At 24.2% G+C, this 10469-nt stretch overlaps 1 protein-coding gene and 1 long non-coding RNA gene across 2 annotated transcripts; one reads left to right on the top strand and one right to left on the bottom strand.

Annotated features, from left to right (window-relative positions):
- Window positions 1–206: 206 nt before the first annotated feature.
- On the bottom strand, window positions 207–4207 carry LOC126897192 (F-box only protein 5-like). Its single transcript, XM_050670603.1, has 3 exons — window positions 3881–4207; window positions 2027–2867; window positions 207–1500 (listed from the first exon to the last, which is right to left on the bottom strand). Exons 2-3 carry the CDS (start codon window positions 2849–2851, stop codon window positions 1243–1245), a joined length of 1083 nt encoding a protein of 360 aa, XP_050526560.1. The 5' UTR covers window positions 2852–2867; window positions 3881–4207; the 3' UTR covers window positions 207–1242.
- A 54-nt stretch (window positions 4208–4261) lies between these two features.
- Window positions 4262–4616, top strand: LOC126897200 (uncharacterized). Its single transcript, XR_007702048.1, has 2 exons — window positions 4262–4399; window positions 4538–4616. It is a non-coding gene; the product is annotated as an uncharacterized LOC126897200 (long non-coding RNA).
- Window positions 4617–10469: the final 5853 nt, after the last annotated feature.

Below are 10469 nucleotides of genomic sequence, written 5' to 3'. Positions count from 1 at the left end.
AAATTAATGCATGTATATAGTAAGTAAAAAAAATATTTTGTAGCAATATTTCATTGATTTGTAATATTAATAGGAGTTAATGAAATTTTGTTTATTATTCTATCTACAAGTAATACTTCAGATAAATTAATTGTGATAAAGCTATTTAATTCTTAATATAATGCATATTATTATATAGTTGTTCCTAAAAAAATACACAATGCATCTAATAAAATTCTTGTCATTTATATTTAAAATTTACAAGACAATATAATGGAACAAATATAATAAAATTCTTAATTTTTTTCAAACACTTGAATTATATATAAATCAAATTAATTTAAGTAGATAATGGAATAAATAGAAATAATAAATTCTTATCATTAAGAAGAAAAAAGTAAATAACTACTTTAACATGTAACAAAAAATTTTGAGCAAATAGTTGGAATGTAGCAAAAATAATTGAAATAAAAAGAGACAATCAATTAAGTTCACTTCAAACAATGAATACAAATTAAATCAGTCAAACACAATGTTGCAATGGAAAACTATTAAGTCACTAATATAAGTTGCAAAAATAAATTGAGATTCATATAAATAATAAAATTTTTGCATACAATTTCTTTTTATATTAATCAGAAGTTCTCTTTTTTAATTAAATAGATTTAGTAAAAATTAAACAAAAATATAATTTCTTAACTTTTATAATTCACATAACAAAAAAATGAAATAAAAGTTTGAAATCGTTAGTGAAAAATTAAGTAGACTTTATCAAATAATAAAACAAAGTAAAAAAATGTATACTAAATAATACAGAGAGCTAATTAATAATTTGTACATTACAATTAAAAAATAATAAAAATATATTCTTACCATAGTATAAACTTAAATACACTGGTAACATTTTTGTTTTATTCAGTCAGAATGCAATTTATATTCAAAAACTTATATTAAATTTTGTTTTTGAGCAATTTTTCAATGTTATTCACATGAAAATATGTACATTAAAAAAAATAAATTAATAGTAATGTTTCAAAAAAATTAACTAGAACTAGAAGATAAAAAATTAATTAAAAACTTTTTCAGTAAAATTATTTAAAAGATTATACTTCAATTAACCAATTATAATTGGCAACATTAACATAAATTGCTGAATAAAACTTCAGAAAATATGTATTATTGAAACAGTTAACATGGAAAAACAATACTGAGGTATCATGGGTATTAAACTAACAATAAATTACTTTAACTATTTTCTAATCATTACAACCTTCGTAAGTTATGTTTGCTCTTAGATATACTTGATATCAGGGATCGTCGAGTATTTGATGATATTGGGACAGATCGGCATTTATGTTCTGAATAATTAGAATATTCACACATACAACTTGTACAAAATGTGTAACCACAATGTATACCATGACACTGTGCTCTAGTTGATTGAGTAGGAGACCACGAAGAAGGCATTCTGCACAATGGACAATGAATAAGGCGCTGGTCAGAATTTAACTTTCTTGCTTCCTAAATAAATTATCATAAATTTAACTAAATAATATTTCACACAAAAGCTCTAATTTTGACATTTAAAATGTGCTTAATAAAAGTGTACCAAGATAACCTTAAAAATATTTCCTTAACACTTGAGTATGTTTTTTAGTAATTAATGATGATCAATATTTTTGAAGTCTTATAAACAAACTTGTTATTATCTGCCACATAACAATCTAAATACTTATCATAAATAACAGAGTCATATTAATAAAGTGGTTTAAGGGGTGTGAACCCCTGAAATTCATGTGACCACTAAATTTTTGACTGACAATGTTTCTACTAGAAAGATTTTGAAAAAAATAAATGATAAATGATATTTATCATAAAATTATAATGAAAATTTCTTTAGCCTTCCATTTAAAATGTCTAAATATGCATCTGATAAATAATTTCAAAACTCAATCTTTTTGCTTTTAAAAAAGCCATATAGTTCAGTTTATTAAAAAATATATATTAAACTATAATAACTATTATTTTATTTTCAAAATAATCTTACCTTTTGAAAAACATGCCATCTATATTTACTAGGACTGACAGGTGGACTTTTTAAAACTAAATCTCTTTTAACAGGAGAACGCATAACATTTTCAATATTAGTTAAACACCCTTTATTATAACCAGATGTTCGATCTTTCCTTTCACATTCTCTGTTTTCTTTAGATAATTTAAAATACTTTTCCATCTTTTTATTTGCAATTAGTGAATTTTTTACAGCATTATTCCAAACTTTTGATACCAAAGATACTGATACAATATCACAATCGGATAAAAAAGAAAATATTTTTTCTATAACTGGACCAAAATGATGACGTTCTGATAAAAAATACATAATATCAACATTTTTTCGATCTTCTAAAGAAATTCGCTCATGGTTAATGTTATTATGTAAATAATACATTTTTCTATTTGGTCTACATTTCTCTTTTTTTACTCTCTTATTTAACTGAAATCGCATCCTCAAATCTGAGGAAAATTTGAATTTTTTTGAAGGAGAAAGATCTGAAGAAATTTCAAGTTGCTGGGGTAATTTGTTAAAAACTTTACAATCTGTACAACAAACGCTATCTTTTTTTTGGTTTGCATTTTTCTTGATGCAAGATATATCAGAACACGACTGAAATTTTGAGTGATCATTTATTGTTGGGTCCAAATTAATAGATCCATCAGATAAATTACTCATATTAGAAGTAACACCGTTTATAGTTGAACTTGAAGTATCATATCCACTATCGTCAATACTTTTAAATGGGGTTGATGTGAATAAAAATGACTTATACTTGTCACAATGATATGGACTTTCTTTAATGGAAAGATCAGCCATTGTTTTTAATAATATTCTGAAAAAAGAAACAATATATATGTAATAACTGAATATAAATATTGAAAATAAAGATTTGTCATTAACAAATTTAATAATAATGCTTAATAAAGTACATATATTTTAAATAGTCAATCAAGTGGAAATAATGTAAACATAATACAAAGTCCACTAAAACCTTTAAAAAGGGGTCAAGCTTAACCATAATAATTTGATCTTTGATAACTTAATATCATATTGCCAAAAAAACTTAATATAATAATACTCATATCAAACAAATAAACTATTGAATAAGTTATCTTCCTATAATATACTTATTAAAATATAATATTATATGATGAGAAACAATAAAACTTATAATTCTCAGTTCAGACACTAAAAATTACTAGTTATATAGTTTCTACATTACTTTTTTTCTAATAAATATAAATTAAATTTTTTGACTATGAAATTAAAAATAAATAAAATTGCTAAAATGTTCAATAATTAATCAAGAAAAAATAAATATGTAATTAAATTTAAACTGAACTCAATCCATAATTACACTTTTTCAATTAAAATGTTGATACTTTCACCCAAAATACTTTATTAAATAGTTATTAATGCAAAATGAAAAATGTTGAAATTCATTATACTTATTAAAATACTACATAATTAATTTTATATTATTACATTTATGAAAAATCTGATTTCAATACTTTACACAATTATAAAAAAAAAATAGTTAAGATGAAATCAAATAATTACATATTTTTATATTTATTTACTTCTATCAAAACTAAAATTATTAATTTTGATTAAAATTAACCTACTGATATCTATAAGTATAGTCAATTATTAATTCGTTAGGGTAAATGTTAATTGTTAGTAAATGATCGTCATCAAATACAATATACTACGATTGTATAATAAATAATATCACATTTTAAACGATTAGTGTTATAAAAAACCATTGATACAACAATTAATCAGCATGTCCCTATATAGAAGATCAAGATTACATTATTACACAATTAAATAATGAACTATTACCTGTATGTACTATGTGTATAAGTATTGAATTATAAATTATTATAATTGAAGTATGGGGTGTCCGGAAATTTCAATTAGCGTAAAGCCATTTACGTATAAATGTCACACACACGACGGCGGTGGTTAATTGTAGAACCGTAAATCGCGGCGGTATACATGAAGGTCAAAGATTAATAACTCATTATAATAACAATTATTTTGATCACACTTTGCATTAAAATAGATGAAGAATTAGTAAAAGTGAAATCATTTTGCATAAGGATTATCGTTAAGACCAAAATGAAAACAACACTCAATCGTTATAGACGGATATTATCAGGAATGTCGGTTAGATTCGAAATAAAGAAACATAGGCACATGTGTACAGCATATTTAGTGGTGGGGTAGAAGAGCGGCAAACGGGATCTATAACAAGGTAACCGTCGCGCCAACAAATGACCAATGGGAAGCTGCTTCTGCCGGCGACTGCAAACAAACAATAATAATGAATCAAGAGAAATCATGTTCTTAATTTACAAGGTTTTTTTTTTTTAATTAAAAAATATGATTTTCTTAAAAATGGAATTTTCATAGCATAGCCTTTGAAATTATTAAATAATAAAAATATACTAATAATTAATATAAATAATCAATTGAAAAACTATTTTGGAATTTTAGGATACAACCCATATGGTATTTTAATGAATGGACTGCTTGTATTACTTTATATCGATTGAAATAGAATATACTAATAAGATTTATACGCGTTTTGTATATTTTAAATATTATTTTTAAACGAAACTCGGGATAGTTAAACTATATCTAAAGTATTATAGAACAATATGTGCTTTTAAATTATTAAATTTCACATTTTATAAGATTTTTATGACGGTGATTCCCTTTAACTCAGTAAAAATTAATGTCAATTTTAAATTATGACAAATTCCATAATAATAATGAAGATGAATAAATTCAAACTTCTCTATGTAATTTTTTTAGTCTCACTTATTGAAAATTAATTTAATTAAAAATTTATAAACATTTCTTCAAAAAATAGTTTACTATGCAAAAAATATAAAATATCTGACATATTTTACAAAATTGTAATTTTGGTGTTACTGGATCGGAGAGATATTTTTATTGTAAAATTTTGTGCAATAGAGTTAATACTTCACAAAAAATGATTTTAAAAACTTTTAGAATGTCTACATTATAATGTGCTATTTAGTTTTGTTCTTCCTTTCTAATTTAATATTAATTAAATTTATAGTAATGTCATGATTGTCATAATATGTCATTACAAACACGTGGGTAGTAATGCCACAACAACTAAATTAACAAACTGCAAATACAAGTTTGCAGTTTCTTATCTGAATACTACATTTTTAATTCGTCGCATTTTTTATAAAAAAGTTAGCACTTTTATACAATTTATATCAAGAAAATTAATGTTTTTATAATTTTTTGAATAAAATGTATAGTCATGGGTGTTTGGGGGTATATAATTACAAATCAGCGTATACGTAATATATTACCCTTCAATATAAATATTATTTTTCTTAAATATATGTTAATTTAAATAATTGTTAGTGGATATACGACGTATACCTCTCAAAACACCACTGTATACATATACTGTGATTATAAATAACATACATATAGCGATTTCAAATTGAAAAGGATCAATTAGAATACCAAATCATTTTAATATTACATTTATTTGAAATTATTAATCAATGTCATTTAAAAGGCACAATTTGATGGTTTAATAAGTTAAGGTCCCTAATTGTTTACTAAGTTTAAATGCCATATCAACCATATTTCTTATATTTAACTAATCATTTAAAAAAAAGGTTATTCCGTAAAATGTACATATTTATAAAATAAATTGGTACGAGTTGAACCACAAAGATAACGACATTTCTCAGTGTTATCCTTCTGTCCGTTTTAATAGGCCTCATTAAAGCAACGAAGAACTCTCGCACAAGTGATGAGCAAAAGTTAAAAAAGTTAAAAAAATTAGCAAAATTAATTTAAATTTAAAAAATGCACTCTAGTAATACCTGATACAAAAAAAAATAACCCATTGTGCACTTGATGCTGTACAAAACTCACGTAAGTATAAGAAAATAGTTTTTTGTACACGTCTCTCATGACAAATACTAAATTAAACTGATATAAAATAACGTCATATTTCTAACAAGTTGATCTGATATTTAACTATTAAAAGTTCATTTCTTTATGCTTTAGAAATTTTAAAGAGCATATTAAATTATTAATCCTATTGATATTAATAAATTTTTTGTAAAAAACTTAAGTAATTTCAAACTTTCTATAGGTTAGACTAGAAAAGTCAGTAGTTTATTTACAAAACGCAGGGTTTACATTATCGTACTTAAAATTCTGCGTTATTACATTTATCCTCTAATGCCTTAGATGATTACTTAAGTCTGAATTTTTAAGCAAATACATATTCTTCAATAACCCAGCCAGAAATTTGATTAAAAATATTATATTATTAATATTATATGTTTACTATAAGTTTAACTCCGTTATTATGTGCATGTTATAATGGATACAATAAATATAATGTGGTTTAAATTATATAGTTTATAAGTTCTAGTTAATATTTTATTAGTAAGTCCTGAGCCCTACTAATAAGCTAATAATTAATGTATAAATTCAATTTTATTATTTAAAAAATTTCATATTAAAATAGAAATATTTATATAAATACGATTTATTAAAACAATATTATTACATTAAAAAGAGAATGCTTTTTTTTATAAATACACTATATGTTATTAGATGATAAGAGAATTGAAAAATACATTGATCTTATCATAGTATGTTGTATTTTCTTTTGCAAATATATAGACTGTTCATTAAGTAATGAAACAGATTTCTATTGTTCTCATTGTTTAGAACAATTGACCTGTTTCCTTACTTACTGAACACTCTGTATAAAAATATATTTTTCTCATATATTAAAATCGTAATGAACGTTATAGTAGATAATATATGTATTATTTCTTAAACTATGTTTTATTTTATTTTCAGAAAAAAACTGAAATGACTTGTTTTATATTCAACTAAATTTATTTAACAATCGTGGTTTGCAAATATACTTATGACCTGACCCAATATAGTGGGTTAAAAAAGGTCAACAATTTGATCCAGATAAAAAATTTAGGTAGCATTAAAGATATACAAAATTCAAACCTCCTTTAAACTTAGTTTGATACCTAAAAAAACTCTAAAAATGAACTACAATAGCATGTGATCCATAAAATTATTTATGACATTACATAGACTTGTACATAGGCATGTTCAAAACAGGTTATTTTCATTAAAATGTCATACCCTTTTTATTTTCCTTAAAAATAATCTATATTAAACAAGAAACGATTGGATTTAATAAGATTTGCAAATTTTCTTACAATTAGTTTTTTTAAAACAACTTAAAAACATGATTATTGGTTTTTCTAATTTTATATCAGTTTAATTATAAAATCTCTGATTTTCAAAAGCAAGAAAACAATGAAATATTCTCAATCGTTATACAGCCTAAATTATCGTTTAAATATAATTTTTTGATATAAACTATAATTATTAATTACTAATTACTAATTTCTATTTTTCTTTTATTATATTGATTAAACATAACTATCAATAATACTACGTCTAAGGAGGAATGTAGCCACAAATTTTAATTTTAAGATAAGAGCTTGAGCGGACATATATGGGAAAGATGGGAACAATACCCCCTCAAAGTTAGAATTATTTTTTAAAACAAAGTTTTATTATTAAAAAATTGCTCAACTTTAACAGAAATAGTGAAAGGAACTTCCAAGATTTTTCTAAAACCGCGCCTGGANAAATAGTGAAAGGAACTTCCAAAATTTTTCTAAAACCGCGCCTGGACGAGGGTCTACTTTATATCATTTTCTATATTTAGTTTCCAATATATATATGAAATATAATTATTGTGGCATTTCCATAAGAATCTTTCTAAGATTAAAGGTTTTTAATACCAAGGAAATTTTTTATTTAACATTTATCATTCTTAATTATTTAATTTAAGTTAAACTTAAATTTAATACATATTTTATACAAATGTTTATCAGCCCAAAAACGTTTTTGGTAATTATTAAATGTTTCAAAAAGATCGATTCATTCAGGCAATTCTAGATTACACTATTTGTTAGCCCCGAGTACTAATATTAATTAGTTTAATAAATATTAAGTTTTTTTTTAGTCCCTTTTAAATTCAAATTACAATGTTATTTTAGCAAAGGCGAAGAACAAAAAAACAAATTTGGAAGTTCTAGGCATAGTACCTAGTGACAGAAAACAAAGAGAGTAGTTATGAACAACGTAATCCGGTTTATAAAATTGATTTATGTCTTTTTTTTTTTTTTGCTCATTTTTTCTTTTTTTCGAATTAACAGAATTGACATAATTTACGTCTTTCCAGTACGATCCTGCTTAGTAGTTCATACAGTTATGTATCTTGGTAACTTTTTACTCTATGTCTATTAACGATAATGCAATTTTTAAGTTAGTGCAGTGGCTTAATTAAAATTTTTTTATATGGAATTCAGATATCTTTTAGGTAGTAGAGAAGTAATGTGATGAATCTTTCTACTATGCCACGGTACTATTATTATATATCCATGAGGATCCGGACTCCATAAATACACCTCGGAGTTAATCTGACGTTTAACTAAATGGTCAATCAAAGTTTTAATTAGCTACAACCGTAGACATTTTTGTTTTGTTATGAATAGAAACGATTATTTAGTGTAAGGCAATAGCGTATTTAGTACAGACTCTGAATTATCAATCTGTGGTCCAATACAAATTAATATTGTAGACTCCTTAAAAAAACAAATAAAAATAATAATCAATAAAAATAAAAAAAACCCAGCACAGGGTGGTCACGGCACAGTGGTGACGTGGCATAGTTGAATCAAGTATGATGATATCTGACAGTAATTAAAATCACTATCATAAAAAACGCTTCAATGCAAAACTTTAGATAGTATTTAATTTAAAAAAATTGATGGATTATTATAAAAGCTACATGATCTGATATTTCCTTATTTATATCCTGATTAAGATATAGTATGTCGAATGAAAGAAAAATATAAATATTACTTCTCATGAAAAAATTGTATTGATCCGTACATTTTTCAATAAATTATAGCACAATAAAGTTAAAAATGTAAAATACCAAATCGAAAATTTTCACACAAAAATAGCATTCGGTAGCCATTTTCACCAAACAAAACATCATGCATCTATCAAAAAAAAGTTATATTGATTTGGTCATTTTTAAAAAAGTTATGAGAGTTTTAAGAAAAAGTCGAAAATGTCGAAAATAAGCAATTTTTAAATTTGTAATTTTAAATAGTAAAATTAATACCTTTTCAGCTTCGCATGGAAACTAAAAATGGACTCGGGATAGTGGGGAACTATATAGTATCAAGATGCCTCAGATAGTAAGTTTTAACTTCGATGCGAAGTTGAAAAGATATTAATTTTACTATAATATGTTTTATTTGTTTCTTGTCACATTTTCTTAGCTATCACTGGACCGATTTCTTTCAACAATACGTCAAAAGATCACAAATCGTATCTAATTGAAGGCATTACCCTTAAAAATTGAAAAAATTTTCCTTGTTCCACTCAAATAAAGACAAAATAAAGTCCAACATTTTTTTCCCATGATAAAGTATATTACATTAGCCTTAATTTAAGATATATATAGAAGTGTCAATATTTCCGGAACACTTTCAAAAGTTTAGTTGAAAAAGTTAATTTTTTATAAAAAAATTATCATTTTGAATCCTCCCTGTGGGCAGGCCACATTATAAAAGGTCAGATTTATAAAAAAAAATATAACAAATGATAGGTAAAGACATCAAGCATCTATAAAAAAAAATTATATTGGTTTGTTCATTTTTGAAAAAGTTATGGCAGTTTTAAGTAAAAAAAATGTCGAAAATTAGCAATTTTTAAATTTGTAATTTTGTTGGAGATTTTCCCCATTTACGGGAAACAAGGGAATTTTTTTCAATTTTTAAGGGTAATGTCTTCGACTAGATACGATTTATGATCTTTTGACGTATCGTTGAAAGATATCGGTTCGACGAGAGCTAAGAAAAAAATACATCATAGTAAAATCAATACCTTCTCAGCTTCGCATCGAAGTTAAAAAGTTAGTAACCGTTAAAAACTATACCCTAAATAAATACGTATAACAAATATATGTACAGTATAATTTTATTATGGATGATACCCCGCCATTTTTTTTATTAAATAATGTTTTTTCATAAAAATTATCAAATTAATGTTTGATTTATTTTCATAAACCTTAGGAAATATCAAGTTTGTTGTTATTATGTTTATTAACATTTTAGATAATAATAATCACTTAAAAGAAAAGTCACTACAATTTTTTTTTATATTAGGCCCCATTGAAAAATTTTGTGTACGTCATTAGTCTAAGGTGTAGGTAAAGACAATCTTAATTCTTATTAAATTCGCTATTAATTCCTTGGATTTATGAATAAGATCTGTTAGATATTAGCAAACATATGAACGA

Source organism: Daktulosphaira vitifoliae, unplaced genomic scaffold (assembly GCF_025091365.1).
Source record: "Daktulosphaira vitifoliae isolate Bord-2020 unplaced genomic scaffold, ASM2509136v1 Scaffold_1, whole genome shotgun sequence".
NCBI lineage: Eukaryota > Metazoa > Arthropoda > Insecta > Hemiptera > Phylloxeridae > Daktulosphaira > Daktulosphaira vitifoliae.
The sequence above is the reverse complement of the archived record's forward strand: the minus strand, read 5'-3'. Positions and strand labels throughout refer to the sequence as shown.